Here is a 24228-nt window from a genome sequence, read left to right as displayed (position 1 = left end):
CCCTTCCCAAACCTCTCCGCCTCTCCTCATTTATCACACTCCTTACAGCCTACCTCTTTGACCAAGCTTTCGGTCATCAATCCCAATATCTCCTTGTGCGGCTCAGTGCCAAATTTTGTCTGTTTTAAAGACCTGGTATAAGAAAGAGCAATGTTCTCCACGAGCCCATTTTTTTTTTGAGGTGTGCGAGGTCCCTTTAAGGGGCTGCGCGGCCCATTCAAAATTGGCACTAACTATTTGTGCTGTACTTTTTTTTGACAGGTGTCTGTCCAGCCCTGCTCCCCACCCCCCTCCCCCGCCCCACTGCACTTTTTTGACCGACAGGCGACAAGCCCCACCCCCTGTCAAGATCCACCCTCCCGGCCGAAACATTCCATCCATGTGCTTCCAGAAGCAGGCCCTGAGGTTCTGACTCTCTTTCTCCCCCCCCCAACCCCCCCCCCTGGCCTGGGCCCGATGGCGATGGGAGGGGGCCGATGGCAGCAGGCTGCAGCTCCTCCGTGAGCCTGCTTCTCCGGCCAACCGGGCCTCCCGCTGAGCTGCGAGCCCCAAACCGCAAAATTTCGCGCGCCTCCCGTTCAAAAGCCGGTTAGCGGCCTGCGCAGGACCTCCAGACGCTTGGCGTTGGTGGAGAGATACGGGGAGGGAAGACCTGAGCTTTGGGGCCAAGACATCTGAAGGCACAGCCACCAACAATGGAGTGACGAAAATCGGGGTTGCACAAGAGGCCGGAATTGGAGGAGCGCCGAGATCTCGGAGGGTGTTATGGCTGGAGAGAGGTTACGGAGATAGGGATGGGGGGGCGGGGGGAACGAGGCCGTGAAGAGATTTTATAATCGAGGCGCTGCCGGGTCAGGTGTCATAGAGGTCTATGTGTCAATTGTGAATCATTTAAAGTGAGGTTACTAAGGTGACTTCTCACATGTTGGGTTGTTTGTGTTTTAGGTATCAAGGACCCGTGCTACTGATCAGGCGAACAAAGGACGAGATCATCACCACCACGTAGGTAGAACGCAGGCTGGGGGATTGGCGCAAAGTAGCCTGTGAGGACCCTTTTATTCTCCCCTCCTTCACCAGCCTCGCCCCGTAGCTATTCCTTACCCGTGAGTGGCACAGAACCGACCCTCCCCATGCTAGGAGGACCGCCGATTCTCTCGGACCCCGCTGGGCTGTATCCATATGATAATATCATGGGTGATAATATCTTCCGCCCCCCCCCCACACCCCATTCCACCGACGTGCTGCGTTTCAAAAGAGAACTCTTCACGTGACGTGACGTCGCGCGGTGCTTTAAACAAAACAACAAACTTGAATTCCCATGGCACCTTTCACGACCTCCCAGGACATCCCAGATGCGCCTCACAGACAATGAATTTTTGTTTGTTGAAGTGCACTCACTGTTGTAATGTAGCCAATTTACACACAGTAAGCTCCCCACAAAGGATACCAATGGGATAATGACCAGATATTTTTTTTTTTGTTGAGGGATAAATATTGGCCCTGGAAACCGAGGAGAAGACCCCTGCTCTTCTTCGGAATAGTGCCCACAGGAATGTTTTACGGCTGAGAGGGCAGACGGGGGCCCTTGGTTGAACGTCTCATCGGAAAGACGCAAGGGGAGGCGGACACTCCCTCACCCCCAGTGAGGGATGCACAGTAAAATCTTGCAGGGATATGGGAAAAGGGCAGAGGAGTGGGACTAATTGGAGAGCTCTTTCAAAGATGGGCCACCTCCTGTGCGGTAAGATTCGATGGCCTGTGCAGAGCTCTTGTCAAGTTCAGCTCAGGCGCCGCCCGGTGGTGTGCGCGAGTAACCGCGGCATCGGGTTGTTTTGGGGAGGTGGGGCAAAGGAGGCTCGTCAGTGAGTGGCTAAACCTCCAACTGGCACCAATGAGTCTGAATGTGAAGACTTTGGCTCAGTCAGAGCAGGATCTCCAACGCGCTCCTCTCTCATTTCAGGATAAACACTGAATTCGAGGAAGGAAAAATGTATTCAAGTCCACAGATAGATAGATTTTTAACCAATAAGGGAATTAAGGGTTACGGGGAGCGGGCGGGTAAGTGGAGCTGAGTCCACGGCCAGATCAGCCATGATCTTGTTGAATGGCGGAGCAGGCTCGAGGGGCTAGATGGCCTACTCCTGTTCCTAATTCTTATGTTCTTATGACTGTAGGGGGTAGCTTAGTCCCAGGCAGTTCTGCGCAGTGCAGGCGAATGGGTTCTGGTGAGTTTCTCAGCCCAGTCGATGGTTCCCTCAGCTATCGAAGTGAAAGCTTGCAGAGTTTGTCCAGTTCTAGGTCACGTTGCAATCAGCAATCCACTCCAAACAACAGCTTACAGTTATATAGCGCCTTTTTCTATTCATTCACGGGATGTGGGCGTCGCTGGCAGGGCCCAGCATTTATTGCCCATCCCTAATTGCCCTTGAGGAGGTGGTGGTGAGCCGCCGCCTTGACCCGCTGCAGTCCCGTGTGGCGAAGGTGCTCCCACAGTGCGGTTAGGGAGGGAGTCCCAGGATTCTGACCCAGCGATGATGAAGGACCGGTGATATATTTCCAAGTGAGGATGCTGTGTGACTTGGAGGGGAACGTGGAGTTGGTGGTGTTCCCATGCGCCTGCTGCCCTCGACCTTCTAGGTGGTAGAGGTCACGGGCTTGGGAGGTGCTGCCGAAGAAGTACAGGAGCGATTATCAGGCAACTATTAACAATAAACCGCATGAAATGTGAGGACAAGTGACCAAAATCTTGGTCAAAGAGGTAGGTTTTAAGGAGCGTTTTTTTTAAAAAGGAGAAAGGTGGAGAGTTATGGGGTTGTGGAATTCCAGAGCCTGAGGGTCCAGGCAGCTGAAGGGCACGGCTGCCAATGGTGGAGCTAAGGAAATGGGGCATGTGCAAGAGGCCAGAATTGGAGGAGCGCAGAGATCTCGGGAGGGTTGCAGGGCTGGAGGAGATGCAGGAGGAGAGGTTCAGGGAGGGGATTCCAGAGCTCAAAGCCCAGGCAGCTGCAGGCACAGCCACTTCTCCTACGTGAACAGTGACTGTCGCACTGTAGCCCTGGCTGATTTCCCACCGTCGTCTCCCAGCTCCGAGGCACTGAAGGCTAATTTCTGGTGCTCCAACTGCTGCCTGGGTTGAGACCAGCTAACTCAGCACAGATTTGAGACCACCTGGGTTATAAGGCTCAGGGTGGCTTCCGACAGTGCCAACATAACAAAAACAGATTATCTGGTCATTAACACATTGCTGTTTGTGGGAGCTTGCTGTGCGCAAATTGGCTGCTGCGTTTCCCGCATCAGAACAGTGACTACACTCAAAAAGTACTTCATTGACTATAAAGCGCTTTGGGACGTCCGATGGTCGTGAAAGGCGCTATATAAATGCAAGTTTTTCTTTCTTTTCATTCACTTGACCAGCGGGGCAATTATATTATACTTGCCAGATGGTTATAAAAACCCACTGGTTGACTGATGTCCTTCAGGTAAGGGAGGCAATACGTGAATCCAGAGTCCAGACTGTTGTGAAAACAATTCAAGAAAAACCCACCACCTTCTTTCTCGGGGCAACTAGGAATTGGGTAATAAATGCTGCATTGTTCAAATTCCGACACAAAATCAACAGAAAAGGGTCACGACAAAAGCATCAACTCAAACTTTATTTTTTTTAAAATTCATTCCCGGGATGTGGGCGTCGCTGGCAAGGCCGACATTTATTGCCCCATCCCTCGTTGCCCCGTGAGAAGGTGGTGAGCCACCTTCTTGAACCGCTGCAGTCCGTGTGGTGAAGCTGGGAGTTCCAGAATTGTGACCAAGCGTTGAGGAAGGGAGCAGGCAATACATGTCTGTTATGTATGCACCGCTGAGCATGCTCACAGGTTTGTAGAGCTGTTGCATTGTGAGTCGCTTAGCCAGTCACATGATGTTCACAAGACTCAATAAAACCCCAGTCAGTTGGGTCTCGGTCATCCACAATGTGGTATAAGAACATAAGAAATAGGAGCAGGAGTAGGCCAATTGGCTCCTCGAGCTTGCCCCGCCATTTAATAAGATCATGGCTGATCTGATCATGGGCTCAGCTCCACTTCCCTGCCCGCTCCCCGTAACCCTTCACTCTAGTGTCGTTCAAAAATCTGTCTATCTCTGCCTTAAATATATTCAATGACCCAGCCTCCACAGCTCTCTGGGGCAGAGAATTCCACAGATTTGCGACCCTCTGAGAGAAGAAATTTCTCTTCATCTCAGTTCTAAATGGGCGACCCCCTTTTCCGAAACTATGCCCCCTAGTTCTAGATTCCCCCACGAGGGGAAACATCCTCTCTGCATCTACCTTGTTGAGCCCCCTCAGTATCTTATGTGTTTCAATGAGATCACCTTCTTTGAAACTCCAATGAGTATTGGGCCAACCTACTCAACCTTTCTTCATAAGTCAACCCCTTCATCTCAGGAATCAATCTAGTGAACCTTCTCTGAACTGCCTCCAATGCAAGTATATCCTTCCTTAAATAAGGAGACCAAAACTGTACCTAGGTGTGGTCTCACCAATACCCTGTACAGTTGTAGCAGGACTTCTCTGCTTTTATACTCCATCCTCCTTGCAATAAAGGCCAACATTCCATTTGCCTTTGTTAGACCTCTTAATTTCCAATGAAATACGAGCTCCGGTTGTAGTTTTAACATAACTTTCATTCTGGCAGCTGCAACAAGCTCTTGGCTTTAAGCCAGGCCTTTGTCCTTCTGAGAACGCATGGCCAAAATGGCTGTTCTTATACCTGATCAGTTTACAGAAAAGAACGTGCCTTCTTTGACCTTATTGGCTCAATTGATATTTTGTTAACCTTTAATTGGCTCGCTACCAAAGGTCCTAAAATGTCAAGTTGATTAATGACTTAATGCAACATGCTCCCACTCGGGTAGCAGGCTCTGACTTGGGGTCTGTGAATTCTCACAGCCTGTCTGACTGCAGCCTGTTTGAATTCTCTATCAGCCTTCCTTGATTACTTGCTGTACCTGCATACTAAATTTTTGTGTTTCGTGCACAAGGAGCCCCCCCCCCCCCCCCCCCCCCAGGTCCCTCTGTGCCTTAGCATTTTGTAATCTCTCCATTTAAATAATAATTTGCTTTTTTATTTTACCTACCAAAGTGGATAACCTCACACTTTCCCACATTGTACATCATCTGCCGAATATTTGCCCACTCACTTAGCCTGTCGATACCCCTTTGCAGAATCTTTGTGTCCTCCTCACAACTTGCTTTCCCACCACATCTGTAAGCAGTTGTGAGTCTAATGGATGAGCTGGCAATGTGTAGTGTGATTGTTAAACCTTTGTTAATAAACCAACTACTTCTCAATAGCAATGTTTTGCTATGAATTCTTAAGCAAAGAACCCATGAAGCAAATACATTACAGATGTCCAAGTCGGGACGATGCGTGGCTTGGAGGGGAAGCTCGGAGATGACGGTGTTGCCATGACATCGCCGCTCTTGTCCTTTCTTGGGGAGGGCCTGGGAGAAATGGCGGTCGGGACGACAACAAGTTAAATTGATATAGCGCCTTTAACAGCCATGTTTTCTATCCCGCTCTCTCAGGGTTCCAGAGGATATAATGTCCAACCGTGGAAATGATCTGCTGCTAATGCTCCTCCAGTTCAGGTAAGGGATCGGCATTTGGCATTTCCTCTTAGCTATTGACCCGTTTCTGTTTCTTCCCCCCCCCCCCCCCCCACCCCGAAGGCGATGACGCATTGCTTCAGGGTCCCGCCCTCCGTCTGAAGCCTCGCCCACCGAATGGTAGCTGTTCAAACGGGTGGCTAAACAGCGAGTGCTGGCAGACTGTTTGACCGTGGGGGTCTTCACAACCCGAGCCCGATACCAGACTCGCCCAATAGGCATGCGAGCCCGCACTTCAGACACTGCTCCCTTCAATTTTGAGGCGGGGGGGGGGGGTGGCACGCGGCCCCTTTAACGGTCTGCGCGGTCCATTCAGATTTACGCACAGTCGCGTTTTTTTTCTGTTGGCGAGCCGGCACCGCAGGACCTCCAGATACCGGCCGCGCAGCTTAACGGGATCATTGTCTGCAGCAGGAGGGCGCTGGATAGCAATCTGGGCAGACTTTCACCTCTCTTCCTAAGTCCTAGCTGAATCCAGCAGTAGCCAGAGCTGGATTGTATGTTTGTTGCATGCTAACTATACCAGATAAGCCGTTGGGACACCCAATTAACCCTTTCTTTCCCCCCCCCACATCCCAATTTCACATAGAATTACATAAAATGTACAGCACAGAAACGGACCATTTGGCCCAGCAGGTCCGCGACGGTGTTTATGCTCTGCACGAGTCTCCTCCCACCTTGCTTCATCTCATCCTACCTTCTAATCCTTTCCCCTTCCATGTGTTTATCTATCTTCCCCTTGAAGGCACCTATGCTATTTGCCTCAGCCACTCCCTGTGGTAGTGACTTCAACTCTCTGGCTAAAGAAGTTTCTTCTGAATTCCCTATTGGATTTATAAATCATGGATGATATTTTATTTAGAAACTAGTTTTTATAGTTGTGGCTCACAGAGGAGTAAATATTTCTCCTCTCCATTGCTCATGACCCTTAGTATTAAAAGTGCGGTGCTGTTTTAAGTATAAAGCAAATCACCAGGTTTCCGCCCTGCTATGTGCTGCTGGAGTTCCTGATGTCGTTGCTGGCACCATCAGGTTCTCTGAACAGCTGCGTTAAGCCTGCTGTGAAATTTATTGTATCTTCTTTACTACTGACCGCATACTGTATTCATTTCGCTAAGTAACTCACGAGTTCCCTATCTGGGCAGTGCAGTTCTGTGATTGCAGTTGCACACTGCTACCACCGGATGGCGCTCCAGGCGCTGCAGATCCCCATAGCATCACTAATGCAGATTGAGGGAGATTTGCTTTGTCCTGACTTTCCGTGGGCAAAGCTGACAGGAGATCCACTAATCCATCGATAAATCACTTCCCTTTATCTTTTATTCACTTTATGAGATTTTAACGTGGGTCAGTGAGTTGGCATTCCCCTTTGTGGTTGTTTTGTACGAGGGGAAAGCTTATATGAGGTGTTCTTAGTGGGCAGGTTGACGTGACGTGTTCCTTGGTCTGGGACTTCCGGTTGTCCCTCATCTAAGAACATAAGAAATAGGAGCAGGAGGAGGCCATTCGGACCCTCGAGCCTGTATCACCATTCAATAAGATCGTGGCTGATCATCAGCCTCAACTCCAGTTTCCCGCCCCATCCCCATATCCCTTGATTCCCCTAGAGTCCAGAAATCTATCGATCTCTGTCTTGAATATACTCAAAGACTGAGCCTCCACATCCCTCTGGGATAGAGAATTCCAGAGATTCCCCACCCTGCGATTGAAGAAATTTCTCCTCGTCTCAGTTCTAAATGGCCGACCCCTTATTCTGAGACTGTGACCCCTGGGTCTAGACTCCCCAGCCAGAGAAACATCCTCCCTGCATCCACCCTGTCAAGCCCTGTAAGAATTTTCTATGTTTCAATGAGATCACCTCTCATTCTCCTAAACTCTAGAGAATATAGGCCTTGTCTGCTCAGTCTTCCACTCACGGAGCAGGTGGCCGTGTTGTCCAGGCCCTGTGTGGTTTCGGTTGAGCGTGGTCCACTGTCTTCGAGGGAGATCGAAGTCCGGGATCTCTGTTGTTGGTTCATTGATTAGGTGTTGATTCTTTGTCATTCCCCTTTAACAATTCTCATGTAATTGGGATCTGATGTGGATCAATTAGGTGACGCTCTCCAGCTGATGGGGGTATAATGTCAGTCAGTGGGCAATAATCTCCTTGCAATAGGATTATAATATGGGTCAGTGAGTTACAATGTCCCTGTAATAGTGGGCGCAATGTGCGTCAGTGAGTGACAAGCACCTGTAATGGGATTGTACTGAGGGTAACCATCTCCTTGTAATAGGGTTGTTTTTTTTTTTAATTATTGATTCACGGGATGTGGGCAAGATAGTGCCCATCCCTAATCGCCATTGAGAAGTGGTGGTGAGCTGCCATTTCAGTGTCAACCACATTACAGTCGGTCTGGAGCCACATTTAGACCAGACCGGATAATGGCAGCAGATTTACTTCCCTGAAGGAATTAGTGAACCAGATGGGTTTTTACGACAATCTTGTACTTTCATGTTCCCCGTTATTGATTTCAGATTCGTTTAATTAATTGAATTCCCCTAGCTGCTGTGGTTGGATTTGAACCCCTGTTTCCAGATCGTTAGCCCAGGCATCTGGGGTACTAGCCCAATAACATAAGCGCTATGCTACCGTAACCCAGTGGATAACAATCTCCCTGTACTGTGGATAGTGTGTGACGAACACCTATAATGAAGGTGGGTCAGTGGGTAGCAATCTTCTTGTAATATGGATAGTGGGTAACAAACACATAATGTCGGTGGGTCAGTGGGTGATGATCTCCCTATAATGTAGGTGTAAGGTGAGTTATAGAATCATAGAAATTTACAGCTCGGAAGGAGGCCATTTCGACCCATTGTATCCGTGCCGGCCGACCAAGATCTATCCAGCCTAATTCCATTTTCCAGCTCTTGGTCCGTAACCTTGTAGGTTACAGCACTTAGAGTGCACATCCAAGTACTTTTTAAATGTGGTGAGAGTTTCTACCTCTACCACCCTTTCAGGCAGTGAGTTCCAGACCCCTACCACACTCTGGGTGAAAACATTTCTCCTCAAATCCCCAATGCTCCCTGGTTGTTGACCCCTATGCTAAAGGAAATAGGTCCTTCCTATCCACTCTATCTAGGCCTCTCATAATTTTATACACCTCCAATAAGGTCTCCCCTCAGCCTCCTCTGTTCCAAAGAAAACAACCCCAGCCTATTCAATCTTTCGTCATAGCTAAAATTCTCCACTCCAGGCAACATCCTCGTAAATCTCTGTATCCTCTCCAGTGCAATCACATCTTTCCTGTAATGTGGTGACCAGAACTGCACGCAGTACTCTAACTGCGGCCTAACCAGTGTTTTATACAGTTTAAGCGTAACCTCCCTGCTCTTGTATTCTGTATGTCGGCTAATAAAGGCACGTATCCATAATGCCTTCTTAATCGCCTCATCTATCTGGCCTGCTACCTTCAGGAATCTGTGGACATTCACTCCGAGGTCCCTTTGTTCCTCTACACTTCTTTCTCAGTGTCGTACTATTTAATGCGTATTGTTGGTGAACAAGGTCACCTGAAATTCGAGTGTCGCCCTGCGATAACCATCACACACTGACACTGTACTTTCGCTATCAGGTACCCCAAGCTGATGGCGGAGGAGGGAATCCGAGTGGTCCGAGAGTTACTGAGTGCTTCCAACCCGCTCCAGGAAAGTAAGCTGACCTCACACTGTTACCTGTAGTGACGAGAGTTTAACCCCGTGTCCATCCTTCAGTTGGGAGGATGTTTTTTTTTGTGGGGGTGGGGGGCTGGGACACAGATTGGTGAGATCCAACTTTGCCAAAAATCAAGTCGTTTTTTTTTCTAGTTTTAGCTCGGCAGATGAGAAGGTCACAGATTTAAGGTGGCTGGCACAAAAAAGCATAGGCGTGGTCAGCGGGAAAACAAAACTTCCGCAGTAAGTTGTTGTGGTCTGGAACACACTGCCTGAAACAGTAGTGGAAGCAGATTCAGCAGTAACTTTCAAAAGGGTAATTGGATAAATACTTGAGGGGGAAAGATTTGCAGGGCTATGGGGAAGGAGCAGAGGATTGGACAGCTCTATCAAAGAGCCGGCACAGACACGATGGGCCAAATGCCCTCCTTCTGTGTTGTATGATTGTGTAAGGGTGGACAAGACCCGGGTGTAACACCAATGTGTGTTAATTTATTCATTCTGGGGATATGGGCGTCACTGGCAAGGCCGGCATTTATTGCCCTTCCCTAATTACCCCTTGAGAAGGTGGTGGTGAGCTGTCTTGAATTGTTGCAGTCCTTCTGGTGAAGGTTCTCCCACAGTGCTGTTGGAAACATAAACATCGAAACATAGAAAGTAGGTGTAGGAGTAGGCCTTTCGAGCCTGCACCACCATTCAATAAGATAATGGCTGATCATGCAACTTCAGTACCCCATTCCTGCTTTCTCTCCATACCCCTTGATCCCTTTAGCCGTAAGGGCCACATCTAACTCCAGTGAATATAAGCCCAGTCGATCCAGTTTTTCTTCATATGTCAATCCTGCCATCCCGGGAATCAGTTTGGTGAACCTTCGCTGCACTCCGTCAATAGCAAGAATGTCCTTCCTCAGATTAGGAGATCAAAACTGCACACAATACTCAAGGTGTGGTCTCAGCAAGTCCCGGTACAACTGCAGTAAGACCTCCCTGCTCCGATACTCAAATCCTCTCGCTATGAAGGCCAGCATGCCATTTGTCTTCTTCACTGCCTGCTGTACCTGCATGCCAACTTTCAATGACTGATGTACCATGGCACCCAGGTCTCGTTGCACCTCTCCTTTTCCTAATCTGTCACCATTCAGATAATCTGCCTTCCTGTTTTTGCAACCAAAGTGGATAACCTCACACTTATCCACATTATATTGCATCTGCCATGCATTTGCCCACTCACCTAACCTGTCCAAGTCCCCCTGCAGTCTCGTAGCATCCTCCTCGCAGCTCACACTGCCAGCCAGCTTAGTGTCATCTGCAAACTTGGAGATATTACATTCAATTCTTTTGTCTAAATCATTAATGTATATTGTAAATAGATGGGGTCCCAGCACTGAACCCTGCGGCACCCCACTAGTCACTGCCTGCCATTCTGAAAAGGACCCGTTTATTCCCATTCTTTACTTCCTGTCTGCCATCCAGTTCTCTATCCACGTAAATACATTACCCCTAATACCATGTGCCTTAATTTTTTACACTAATCTCTTATGTGGGACCTTGAAAGTCCAAATATACCACATCCACTGTTTCTCCCTTATCCACTCTACTAGTTACATCCTCAAAAAATTCTAGAAGATTTGTCAAGCATGATTTCCCTTTCATAAATCCATGCTGACTTGGACTGATCCTGTCACTGTATTCCAAATGCGCTGCTATTTCATCTTTTAATAATTGATTCCAACATTTACCCCACCACCGATGTCAGGCTAACTGATCTATAATTCCGTTTTCTCTCTCCCTCCTTTTTTAAAAGTGGAGTTACATTAGCTACCTCCAATCCATAGGAACTGAACCAGAGTCTGTAGAATGTTGGAAAATGACTACCAATGCATCCACTATTTCTCGGGCCATTTCCTTAAGTACTCTGGGATGCAGACTATCAGGCCCTGGGGATTTATCAATTTCCCTAACACCGTTTCCCAACTAATAAGGATTTCCCTCAGTTCCCCCTTCTCGCTAGACCCCCGGTCCCCTCGTATTTTTGGGAGGTTATTTGTGTCTTCCTTAGTGAAGACAGAACCAAAGTATTTGTTCAATTGGTCTGCCATTTCCTTGTTCCCCATTATAAATTTCCCTGATTCTGACTTCAAGGGACCTACATTTGTCTTCACTAATCTTTTACTCTTCACATATCTATAGAAGCTTTTGCAGTCAGTTTTTATGTTTCCTGCAAGATTACTCTCATACTCTATTTACCCCCTCCTAATTAAACCCTTTGTCCTCCTCTGCTGAATTCTAAATTTCTCCCAGTCCTCCGGTTTGCTGCTTTTTCTGGCCAATTTATATGCCTTTTCCTTGGATTTAACGCTTTCCCTAATTTTCCTTGTTAGCCATGGTTGAACCACCTTCCCTTTTTTATTCTTACACCACACAGGGATGTACAATTGTTATAGTTCATCCATGTGATGTTTAAATGTATGCCATTGCCTATCCACCGTCAACCCTTTAAATATCATTCCCCAGTCTATCCTAACCAATTCACCTCTCATACCACCGAAGTTTCCTTTCCTTAAGTTCAGGACCCTAGTCTCTGAATTAACTGTGTCACTTCTCCATCTTAATGAAGAATTCTATCCTATTATGGTCACTTTTCCCCAAGAGGCCCCGCATGACCAGATTGCTAATTAATCCTCTCTCGTTACACAAGACCCAGTCTAGGACGGCCTGCTCGCTACTTGTTTCCTCGACATATTGGTCTAGAAAACCATCCCTTATATACTCCAGGAAATCTTCCTCCATAGTATTGCTACCAGTTTGGTTCGCCCAATCAATATGCAGATTAAAGTCACCCATGATAACTGCTGTGTACCCTTATTGCACGAGTCCCTAATTTCCTGTTTCCCCAACCTCCCTACTACTGTTTGGTGGTCTGTACACAACTCCCACTAATGTTTTCTGCCCTTTGGTGTTTTGCAGCTCTATCCATATAGATTCCACATCATCCACGCTAATGTCCTTCCTTACTATTGCGTTAATCTCCTCTTTAACCAGTAACGCTACCCCACCTCCTTTTCCTTCCTGTCTGTCCTTCCTGAATATTGAATACCCCTGGATGTTGAGTTCCCAGCCTTGGTTACTCTGGAGCCATGTCTCCGTAATCCCAATTACATCATACCCGTTAACAGCTATCTGCGCAGTCAATTCATCCACCTTATTACGAATGCTCCTCGCATTGAGACTCGGTGGGTGTTCCAGGATTGTGACCCAGCGATGATGAAGGAACAGCCGATTATATTTCCAAGTCAAGATGGTGTGCGTGACTTGGAAGGGAACATGGAGGTGGTGGTGTTCTCATGCGTTATCTCAGCTTAAATGAGCACAGCATTTGTGGCACCATAGTGGGTGGGGGTTGAGGAATCTGGTCCCCTCAACCCTTTATGTTGCCTATAAGGCATTAAGGTCAGGAGGACAAGGTGCCCAAACTCCTTTTGCACAAATCATGGCGACTAGCTCAGAAATGCCTTGGTAATGGGCTGGCAGCAAGATGTACATTGCAAAGGTGGGCATGAGAAGCACTATTAACAACGGAATAGACAGCGGATGCACGAGTACCCAGTTTATATCGCACTGCCAGTGCCAGAGACGGAAATTTTGTGCTCGGGAGCAGGAGGGGTGTAGCCCCACCCCCCGTCCCCCCCCGTCCCCTCCCGTCCCCTCAGCGCAAACTGTAGCGCCCTTACTCCTGTCCCGACTCAAATCGGCTATCTCAGCTGAGTATTGGCTGAATTATTACTTTAGAATCAGCCCCACTCCAGACACACAATCCAAGCCGACACACCAGGGCAGTGCTGAGGGAGCGCAGCACTGTCGGAGGTGCTGTCTTTTGGATGAGACATTAAACCGAGGCCGCAGTCTGCTCTCTCGAGTGGACGTAAAAGGTCCCACACCACTATTCTGAAGAAGAGCAGGGAGTTATCCCTGGTGTCCTGGGCCACATGATGTGGTCATTATCTCATTTGTGGGAGCTTGCTGTGTGCAAATTAGCGGCCGCATTTCCTGCATTATAGCAGTGACGACACTTCAAAAAGTGCTTCATTGGGTGTAAAGCACTTTGGCACGTCCTGAGGTCATGAACAGCGCTATCTAACTGTAAGTCTGTTGTTGCCCAAATTAGAAAACCGCAAATGTAGCACCCCTACTTAAAAAAGGAGGCAGACAGAAAGCAAGAAACTGTAGACCGGTTAGCCTAATATCTGTCGTTGGGAAAATGCTGGAGTCCATTATTAAGGAAGCAGTAGCAGGACATTTGGAAAAGCATAATTCAATCAAGCACAGTCAGCATGATTTTCTGAAAGGGAAATCATGTTTGACAAATTTACTGGAGTTCTGTGAGGAATTATCGAGCAGGGTGGATAAGGGGGAACCAGTGGATGTGTATTTGGATTTCCATAAGACATTCGATAAGGTGCCACATAAAAGGTTACTGCACAAGATAATAGTTCACGGGGTTGTGGGTAATATATTAGCATAGGGGCCGCCCATTTAAAACTGAGATGAGGAGACATTTTTTCTCTGAGGGTTGTAAATCTGTGGAATTCTCTGCCCCAGAGAGCTGTGGAGGCTGGGTCATTGAATATATTTAAGGCGGAAATAGACAGATTTTTGAGCGATAAAGGAATAAAGGGTTATGGGGAACAGGCAGGGAAGTGGAGCTGAGTCCATGATCAGATCAGCCATGAGCAGGCTCGAGGGGTCAAATGTCCTACTCCTGCTCCTATTTCTTGTGTTTTTGTTTTGGGGACTGGGCATGAAACGAGAGATGTTGCTGGACTGTACAGGTTAGTGTTTAATTTTGATTTCCTTGTTTGTTGACAGCTGCTCTCTACAGCCGGTATGAGGTGGATGATGACTGGTGCACCTCAGTCTTGCAATCGTACAAGTCGGAGCAGGGAGATGTATTCCCCTGGACTGTAGGTAAGTGCAGTGATTCAATTAATTACACAGTGTTTACAGCACAGAGACAGTCCCTTCGACCCAACTGGTCCATGCCAGTGTTTATGCCCCACACGAGTCTCCTCACACCCTACTTCAGCATAACTGTCTATCATGTGTCAGCCATGGCTCAGTGGGTAGGACTCTCGCCTCTTGAGTCAGGAGGTCGTGGGTTCAAGTCCTACGCCAGACACTTGAGCACATAAATCTAGGCTGACACTCTTTGCCAGTACTGAGGGAGTGCTGCACTGTCGGAGGTGCCGCCTTTCGGATGAGAAGTTAAACCGAGGCCCCGTCTGCCCTCTCGGGTGCATGTAAAAGATCCCGTGCAATATTTCAAAGAAGAGTGTCCTGGACCAATATTTATCCCTCAATCAACATAACAAAAAAAAATGATTATTTGGTCATTATCACATTGCTGTTTGTGGGAGCTTGCTGTGGGCAAATTGGCTGCTGCGTTTCCGATATTACAACAGTGATTACGCTTCAAATTGACTTCATTGGTTGTGAAAGGCGCTATATAAATCCAAGTCTTTTTATTTTGCACTCCCCACTTATTGGCACCTCTGGCATTTATTAGTGACTATCTCATATTTATAACTCCTAGTTTTGGTCTCCCCTGCAAATTGAAACATCTTCTCTACAGATACCCTATCGAACCTCTTCATAATTTTAAAGCCTCTATCAAGTCACCTCCTCAGTCTTCTCTTTTCTAAAGAAAAGAGCCCCAGCCGATTCAGTCTTTCCTGATAGGTATAACCTCTCTCTTCTGGTATCATGTAGTCAGTCTTTTTTTTTTACACCTTCTCCAGTGCCTCTAGGGGGCTGCATTCTTCTATCCACTCCTAAACTGGGGTGTGGGCTATTTTCCCACATTACAACAGTACAACACTGCAAAAGTACTTCATTGGCTGTAAAGCGCTTCGAGACGTCCGCTATATCGAAACATAGAAAACAGGTGCAGGAGTAGGCCATTCGGCCCTTCGAGCCTGCACCACCATTCAGTATGATCATGGCTGATCATGCAACTTCAGTACCCCACTCCTGCCTTCTCTCCATACTCCCTGATCCCTTTAGCCGCAAGAGCCACATGTAACTCCCTTTTGAATATATCCAACGAACTGGACTCAACCACTTTCTGTGGTAGAGAATTCCACAGGTTCACCACTCTCCGGGTGAAGAAGTTTCTCCTCATCTCGGTCCTAAATGGCCTACCCCTTATCCTTAGACTGTGACCCCTGGTTCTGGACTCCCCCAACATCGGGAACATTCTTCCTGTATCTAACCTATCCAGTCCCGTCAGAATTTTATATGCTTCTATGAGATCCCTTCTCATCCTTCTAAATTCCAGTGAATATAAGCCTAGTTGATCCAGTCTTTCTTCATATGTCAGTACTGCCATCCTGGCATAAATGCAAGTCTTTTAAATGCTGTGTGTGGGAATGTAGAACTGCTTCACTCGTGCAAGCACACAGCATTTATTTCACATGCAGGAATTGGGCTTTTGCTGTCAAAATTACTGAGTGGTAAATTTTCCAAAAATGGTCTGAAGGCACAATTTCCCAGGATGCCTCAATAGTATTTAGTCAGTGCACCTGCTCAAAGGTTTCTCCTCAGCTTCTGGCTCTGTCCACGCTGTAGTGTTATACAATGGTTGAGAAAGATGGGGGCCGACAGCAAAAGCATTACTGAGATATAGCTCGCTGACCCGGGAGAGCTGAGGCCAATCAAAGTCACCAAATGTTGTCCTGAATGAGACCAACTGACCTGGCACAGAGCCAGGGATTGAACCTACCATGGGTGGGTGGGTGTGTATCATGTGTGTATGTGTATCGAGTGTCGAGTGTGTGTGTGTGTCGAGAGTGTGTATGTGTGTCGTGTGTTCGTGTATGTGTGTTGTGTTCGTGTATCGTGTGTCGAATGTGTGTATGTGTATCGTGTGTGTATGTGTATCGTGTGAAGTGAATGTGTGTGTCATGTAGAAACATAGAAAATAGGTGCAGGAGTAGGCCATTTGGCCCTTCGAGCCTGCACCACCATTCAATAAGATCATGGTTGATCATTCCCTCAGTACCACTTTCCTGCTTTCTCTCCATACCCCTTGATCCCTTTAGCCGTAAGGGCCGTATCTAACTCCCTCTTGAATATATCCAATGAACAGGCATCAACAACTCTCTGCGGCAGGGAATTCCACAGGTTAACAACTCTCTGAGTGAAGAAGTTTCTCCTCATCTCAGTCCTATATGGCCTACCCCTTATCCTTAGACTGTGTCTCCCGGTTCTGGACTTCCCCAACATCGGGAACATTCTTCCCGCATCTAACCTGTCCAGTCCCGTCAGAATTTTATATGTTTCTATGAGATCCCCTCTCATCCTTCTAAACTCCAGTGTATAAAGGCCCAGTCGATCCAGTCTCTCCTCATATGCCAGTTCAGCCATCCCGGGAATCAGTCTGGTGAACCTTCGCTGCACTCCCTCAATAGCAAGAACGTCCTTCCTCAGATTAGGAGACCAAAACTGAACACAATATTCCAAGTGAGGCCTCACCAAGTCCCTGTACAGCTGCAGTAAGACCTCCCTGCTCCTATACTCAAATCCCCTAGCTATGAAGGTCAACATACCATTTGCCATCTTCACTGCCTGCTGTACTTGCATGCCAACTTTCAATGACTGATGAACCATGACACCCAGGTCTCGTTGCATCTCCCCCTTTCCTAATCTGCCGCCATTCAGATAATCTGCCTTCGTGTTTTTGTCCCCAAAGTAGATAAACTCACATTTATCCACATTATACTGCATCTGCCATGTATTTGCCCACTCACCTAACCTGTCCAAGTTACCCTGTAGTCTCTTAGCGTCCTCCTCACAGCTCACACCACCACCCAGTTTAGTGTCATCTGTAAACTTGGAGATATTACACTCAATTCCTTCATCTAAATCATTAATATATATTGTAAAGAGCTGGGGTCCCAGCACTGAGCCCTGTAGCACCCCACTAGTCACTGCCTGCCATTCTGAAAAGGACCCGTTTATGCCGACTCTCTGCTTCCTGTCTGCCAACCAGTTCTCTATCCATGTCAATACATTACCCCCAATACCATGTGCTTTGATTTTGCACACCAATCTCTTGTGTGGGACCTTGTCAAAAGCCTTTTGAAAGTCCAAATACATCACATCCACTGGTTCTCCCTTGTCCACTCTACTAGTTACATCCTCCAAAAAATTCCAGAAGATTTGTCGAGCATGATTTCCCTTTCATAAATCCATGCTGACTTGGACCGATCCTGTCACTGCTTTCCAAATGCGCTGCTATTTCACCTTTAATAATTGATTCCAACATTTTCCCCACGACTGATGTCTGGCTAACCGGTCTATAATTACCCGTTTTCTCTCTCCCTCCTTTTTTAAATAGTGGTGTTACATTAGCTACCCTCCAGTCCATAGGAACTGTAGATAGACTGTTGGAAAATGATCACCAATGCATCCATTATTTCTATGGCCACTTCCTTAAGTACTCTGGGATGCAGACTATCAGGCCCCGGAGATTTATTGGCCTTCAATCCCATCAATTTCCCTAACACAATTTCCCGCCTAATAAGGACATCCTTTAGTTCCTCCTTCTCACTAGACCCTCGGTCCCCTAGTACTTCTGGAAGGTTATTTGTGTCTTCCTTAGTGAAGACAGAACCAAAGTATTTGTTCAATTGGTCTGCCATTTCTTTGTTCCCCATTATAAATTCATCTGAATCTGACTACAAGGGACCTACGTTTGTCTTCACTAATCTTTTTCTCTTCACATAGCTATAGAAGCTTTTGCAGTCAGTTTTTATATTCCCGGCAAGCTTCCTCTCATACTCTATTTTCCCCTTCCTAATTAAACCCTTTGTCCTCCTCTGCTGAATTCTAAATTTCTCCCAGTCCTCAGGTTTGCTGCTTTTTCTGGCCAATTTATATGCCTCTTCCTTGGATCTAACACTATCCTTAATTTCCCTTATTAGCCACGGTTGAGCCACCTTCCCCATTTTATTTTTACTCCAGACAGGGATGTACAATTCTTTAAGTTCATCCATGTGATCTTTAAATGTTTGCCATTGCCTATCCACTGTCAACCCTTTAAGTATCATTCGCCAGTCTATTCTAGCCAATTCACGTCTCATAACATCGAAGTTACCTTTCCTTACGTTCAGGACCCTAGTCTCTGAATTAACTGTGTCACTCTCCATCTTAATAAAGAATTCTACCATATTATGGTCATTGTGTATGTGTGCTGTGTTCATGTATGTGTATCGTGTGTGTGTGTGTGTGTGGCGTGTGTGTTGTGTTCATGTGTCGTGTGGTGTGTGTGTGTCGTGCGCGGGGTGGTGGGGGCAGGGACTATGCAAGGGAGGGAGAATGCAGGTGTGAGACTCGCTACTGCCTTGCAGTTCACTCATTGAGCCACTAGGGAACCTGAGGCCATTTTAATCTGTGTCGGTCTCACTATCTTTTAATGCCTTTTTTTTTTAGGGGAGGACATGACGTCAGAAGGAAGGAGGCAGCTGGCGATATTCCTGGTAAGTGACTGTGCGTCAGAGCTCAGTAAACCCAGTAATGTTACCTTGCTGCTAAATGTAACTCCTGTATCAGCAACCAGAAGAAGTGATTGAGTGCGGTGTTTGAGGATTAAAGGAGCAGGAAGGGTAGAGAGAGAGAAACTATTTTCTCTGGTGGAGGAGTCCAGAACATTAGAGCCGTTGATGTCAGGAAGCACGTTCACACAAAGGGTAGGGAAACTCTCCACCCCCCCCCCCCCAAAAAAAAAACAAGCTGTTACGGCTGGAGGTCCATTGAACTGAGATTTTTGTTGGGTAAGGCTATTGATATGGAACAAGGCAGGTAGATGGAGTTGAGATACAATTCAGCCATGATGTAATAGAATGGCGGAACAGGCTCGAGGGGCTGAATGGCTGCCTCCTGTTCCTGTGCATGGTCTTGGGGGCCTTGCAGCTGGTGATTTCCCCCGTGTAGGAATCTTTGAACTTGGACACAATTGTCACAGGGATTCGAGTAATGGCTGCCCAACGTTTCTGTACTGTGCCCACTTGATCTGTGGAAAACGCTCAGCAGTACAATGGTGGAGTCTGTCCTTCCAAACTTGGCACATTTTACATAGAATTTTACAGCACAGAAACAGGCCATTCGGCCTAACTGGTCCATGCCGGTGTTTATGCTCCACATGAGCCTCCTTCCACCCTACATCATCTCACCCCATCTATTCCTTTCTCCCTCATGTATCTATCTGGCTTTTTTAAATGCATCTGTGCTATGTGAGTGGGGGGTGGGGATTGCCCTACGAGGAGAGATTGAGTAGACTAGGCCTATATTCTCTAGAGTTTAGAAGAATGAGAGGTGATCTCATTGAAACATACAAAATTCTTACAGGGCTTGACAGGGTGGATGCAGGGTGGATGTTTCCCTGGGCTGGGGAGTCTCGAACCAGGGCTCACAGTCTCAGAATAAGAGGTGGGCCATTTAGGACTGAGATGAGGAGAAATTTCTTCACTCAGAGGATGGTGAATCTTTGGAATTCTCTACCCCAGAGGGCCGTGGTTGCTCAGTCATTGAGTATATTCAAAACAGAGCTCGATAAATTTTTGAATATTAAGGAAATCAAGGGATATGGGGATAGTGCAGGAAAGTGGAGTTGAGGTCGAAGATCAGCCGTGATCTCATTGAATGGCGGAGCAGGCTCGCGGGGCCCAATGACCTACTCCTCCTTTATTCTTACGTTCTTATGAGCTTCAACCACTCTATGTGGTAGCGAGCTCCACTCTCTGGGCAAGGAAGTTTCTGCTGAATTCCTTATTGGATTTATTAGTGACCACCTTACATTTATGGCCCCTAGTGTTGGACTCTCCCACACGAGTGAAAAATTCTTCCTCGCGTCTACCCTTTCATTATTTTAATCACCTCTCGCAGGTCACCTCTCGGCCCTTCTCTTTTTTTCCTAGAGTAAAGAGCCCCAGCCGGCTCAGCCTATCCCGGCAGTTGTGCCCTCCGTGCAAGTTTGAGCTGTGTAATGGGGGCATGAGGGGGGACAGGTTAGCAGTTTTGCGCTCGATCCCTCGAGCAATGCCACGGAGGGTCATTTAGAATGTTAACCTATGCTCATTCTCTTGCGTTGCAGGCGCACAAACACTTGAAGAATTTTGATGCCACACATTGCACGCCGTTGCCGTCCTACGAGTTCACGCTGCCCTGGTCCTTGTAGCGGGGGGGCAGCCGAGAGTGGGCAATGCGAAAGGAGTTGCACCGCGGAGGGAATCTATGGCCCGACGTCCCGCATTGCGAGACCGTGGAGGTGGTGCTGCTGCTGCTATATATCAAGCTCTCGACTGGCTCCGAGCAGATTGATGTCGACCATCCTGCGTGTTTTCTGTTGACCTTTCGGGGGGTCCGAGGGGGACGGTTTCGAGTGCTCGACTGTAGATCTGACTTCCGAATTATTTTTTTCCCCCGTATCTGAAGTGTGGTCCGAGCGGCCCCAAGGCCTTGAGTCTCCGCGTCCCCCTCTCTCTTCACCGTCCCACCCCCAAATTCTTCTCTTCCCTCCCCTTCTCTCCTGCAGGTGCCGACCTCTTCAGCCCCTCCAGTATCTCGACCAAGTGGCCGTTGTGCACTTGTGGGGTGGGGGGGTGGGGGGGGGGAGCCTGAAGGGTGAGCGAGGGCCGGCTGCTCGACTCTGGGGGGGCATCGCAGGCTTCAACCGCCCCCCACGCTCCTGCTAGTGGTCGCCCGAAATGTCTATCGTCACAATTCCCCTGCCAATTGAAAAGCGACGAGCTCTTCATTGCCCGGTTGGATAGACTGTCAAACAGCCTATCACCCCCCCCCCCCCCCCCCCCCCCATTAAAACCAATAAATTGAAGAGCTCAAAGAAAATGAATAAAAACACACTTTTTTTTTTTCAATGCCCTTGCGGTTTCTCTCCCGGATGTTGCTCGCAGTTGTGTCCAGGAGATTTATCCTCAATTCCTGGAGACTCCGAGCAATCCTGGATGGTTGGTAACAGCCCCCCCCCACCCCGCCCCCCCAACCTCACCCGGACAAAACTCAATTACAGCGTCACACAGGGTGATGTGCATTTGGTCTCTCTACTCACTCTTAAAAGGCCCAGTTCTGTAGGGGGGGGGGGAGGGGTTCTTTCTCTCTCTCTCTTTCTCCTCGAGTGCTCTCCACTCCTTCCCTCCAGTTTGCCGGCAAAATCCGGGTGCTGATCCACAGTTGCCGGTCGTCCTCTGGCACCCGCCCCAAGCCACGAATCAATTGTGTGTCAATGGGCTTCCAGTGTCCTCATCCAGTGGCCTCCCACGCGCACACGTCCCGCTACAGGGGTCGTTGGGTGGGAGAACCCGAGCTGATTTCTCCCCTCCACCCCCCACCCCCAGCCCTAGCTACAGCAGAGATCGACTGACCCACTTCAGATCAGTAGTGGCGCTGGGATCTTCCTCCGTAGCATTTACAGCAGGGGAGCATGAGCCAGTCTAGTTAAGTTCCTGTGACAAACAAGTCCCCTTCTTCTGTTTGAAACTTGCACTCTCCATTATACTTGGCGCTGACCTCAACAACCTGGTGAACTGTTATGCGAATCTATTTAGTCGTAAGTGTGTGATGTATATACTCGGGCGGGGGGGGATGGAATGGGGGGAGTAATTTTCACAGGCTCCGTGGTCAGGAATCCCACGGGATCAGGTGAAACGCCGGCACGCGTGGTATCTTCGAGGGGACAGCCAGTGAGCAGCCTGAACATCGGAACATAAGAATTAGGAATAGGAGTAGGCCATCTAGCCCCTCGAGCCTGCTCCGCCATTCAAGATCATGGCTGATCTGGCCGTGGACTCAGCTCCACTTACCCGCCCGCTCCCCGTAACCCTTAATTCGCTTCCGCGGGGCCGCGCACGCAGCTCAGCGGGAACGTTGCCAGGGTGTAAAACCGCCGGCGCACCTGATTCCGTCATTTTGACGACAAGGCGGGCGAGGTTAAAAGTGACCCACTCCCATGCACACACCGTGATGTCGGAGCGGGCTGACTGTTGACTTGCTTCGATTCGCCGCGTAGTTTTTTTCTGCTGTCGAGCCTCTTTACCCTTTAACTTGTGCGACAACATCTGTAACGACTCGTCTCTTCCCCTCCACCCAGTATGGAAATTAGATCCCCCTGTTTTTAAACCTCTTCCAATGGGCGATTTCGCTTCTAAAACACGGGGACTGGAGTCAGCTATTCAGCCGCTCGGGCCTGTTCCGCCATTCAGTGAGATCACGATTCCATCTTGCCTGTCTAGGCTCCATGTCCTTTTATGCCCTTGTCTAGCGAAAATCAATCTGTCTCCGATTTTCAGATTATTAGTTGAGCTCGCCTCTACTGCTGTCTGTGCGAAGTGTTTATGAACATCTCTCCTGAATGGCCTGGCTCTGATTTAGGGCAAAGTCCTCTTGTCCGAGACTCCCCTCACCACCTCATCAAATGGTAGACGACGACTCTAAAAGCGAGCGTTTTCACACATCTTTTTTTCAATGTGTTTTTTTTTCTCCTATTTTTTTGGTCATGAAGTAAGGGAATGCTTCCTCTTGACTCTTTGATCTGTTGTCCAGGCGATATTTGCGGGCCGGGGAGAGATTTGTATAACGTTATCACTCTGCTTCCTTCTACTTGTGAGTTTGGACCAAATATTGAACAAAGAAAATCTCCTGCTCCCTTTGACCCCAGATGAGTTGTAAGAATGTATAAAGTGCATCATTGGACTTCATATTTGAAGAGTGGTTCATATGTGAAAATAGAACTCGGTGACAAAAAAAAATCATCATTAAAGATTTCTACTTGCTCCTGTCTTGAATGGTGATCGTCGCACAGTTTAAAGACTTTTGTGTAGCATTTGAATGTTGTTGTTCTTCCCCCTATTATTCTGAGGGTACACCTATCAGGAAAGGCTGGGTCTCTTTTCCCTAGAAAAGAGAAGGCTGAGGGGTGACTTAAGAGGTCTTTAAAATTATGAAAGATTTTGATAGGGTAGATAGAGAGAGAATGTTTCCACTTGTGGGGAAGAGCATAACTAGAGGCTATCAATATAAGATAGTCACCAAGAAAGCCAATAGGAAATTTGGAAGAAACTTCTTTACCCAAAGAGTGGTGAGAATGTGGAACTCGCTATCACAGGGAGTGGTTGAAGCGAATAGTATAGATGCATTTAAGGGGAGGCCAGACAGGCATACGAGGGAGAAGGGAATAGAGGGTAATGCCGATAGATTTAGAGGACGAAGGATGGGACGAGGCTCAATCAGATCAGCCATGATCTCATTGAATGGCGGAGCAGGCTCGAGGGGCCGTAGGACCTACTCCTGCTGTTAAGAATGTTTGAGTGGAGCATAAACGCCAGCATGGACTGGTTGGGCTGAATGGCCTGTTTCTGTGCCGTATATCCTATCTAATAAACATAATCACCACGTGACTGGATTGTAAACCACAGAGCGGTAAGAGCAATTTGTGGGGTTTTACCAAGTCTCACAGAGGCTCCTGCCCCTGTCTCGATGACCTCGGGGACCTGTGAATTGGACAAGATTATGACATTTATTTTCCATTCCCTTTGAAGTTCAAATGGGGACAAAGTAGACCGACTGTGTATCTCAGAAATGCACTTGGCTGTCAAACATGCACACGATTGAAAACTTGTCTTGCCTGCTTGAATGGTTCCCTGTGGCAACATGGGATATCGGAATGTGAAAGGTGCCTCAGCGAAAACAAGTTTATCAACTTGATACAAAGCCAAAAGGTGGAAAATTTGAGGTCGATCAGCATTTTAGGTTCTGAGCCTTCAGACTTGAAAAAGAAAAATGAACAAAGGTATTAATAG

General features: G+C 47.8%; 1 protein-coding gene across 1 annotated transcript in view; it reads left to right on the top strand.

Annotated features, from left to right (window-relative positions):
- Nucleotides 1-23202, top strand: part of abhd16a (abhydrolase domain containing 16A, phospholipase) — an 85791-nt gene extending 62589 nt beyond the window's left edge. Inside the window, exons 15-20 of the mRNA XM_070861288.1 lie at nt 946-1002; nt 5585-5647; nt 9280-9356; nt 14225-14323; nt 18848-18894; nt 20508-23202. Of these exons, the coding sequence (XP_070717389.1) occupies nt 946-1002; nt 5585-5647; nt 9280-9356; nt 14225-14323; nt 18848-18894; nt 20508-20591 (427 nt within the window). The 3' untranslated portion in view covers nt 20592-23202. The remainder of the gene's footprint in view (nt 1-945; nt 1003-5584; nt 5648-9279; nt 9357-14224; nt 14324-18847; nt 18895-20507) is intronic.
- Nucleotides 23203-24228: the final 1026 nt, after the last annotated feature.

Source organism: Pristiophorus japonicus, chromosome 19 (genome assembly GCF_044704955.1).
Source record: "Pristiophorus japonicus isolate sPriJap1 chromosome 19, sPriJap1.hap1, whole genome shotgun sequence".
In the NCBI taxonomy this organism is placed as follows: Eukaryota; Metazoa; Chordata; class Chondrichthyes; family Pristiophoridae; genus Pristiophorus; species Pristiophorus japonicus.
The sequence above is the reverse complement of the archived record's forward strand: the minus strand, read 5'-3'. Positions and strand labels throughout refer to the sequence as shown.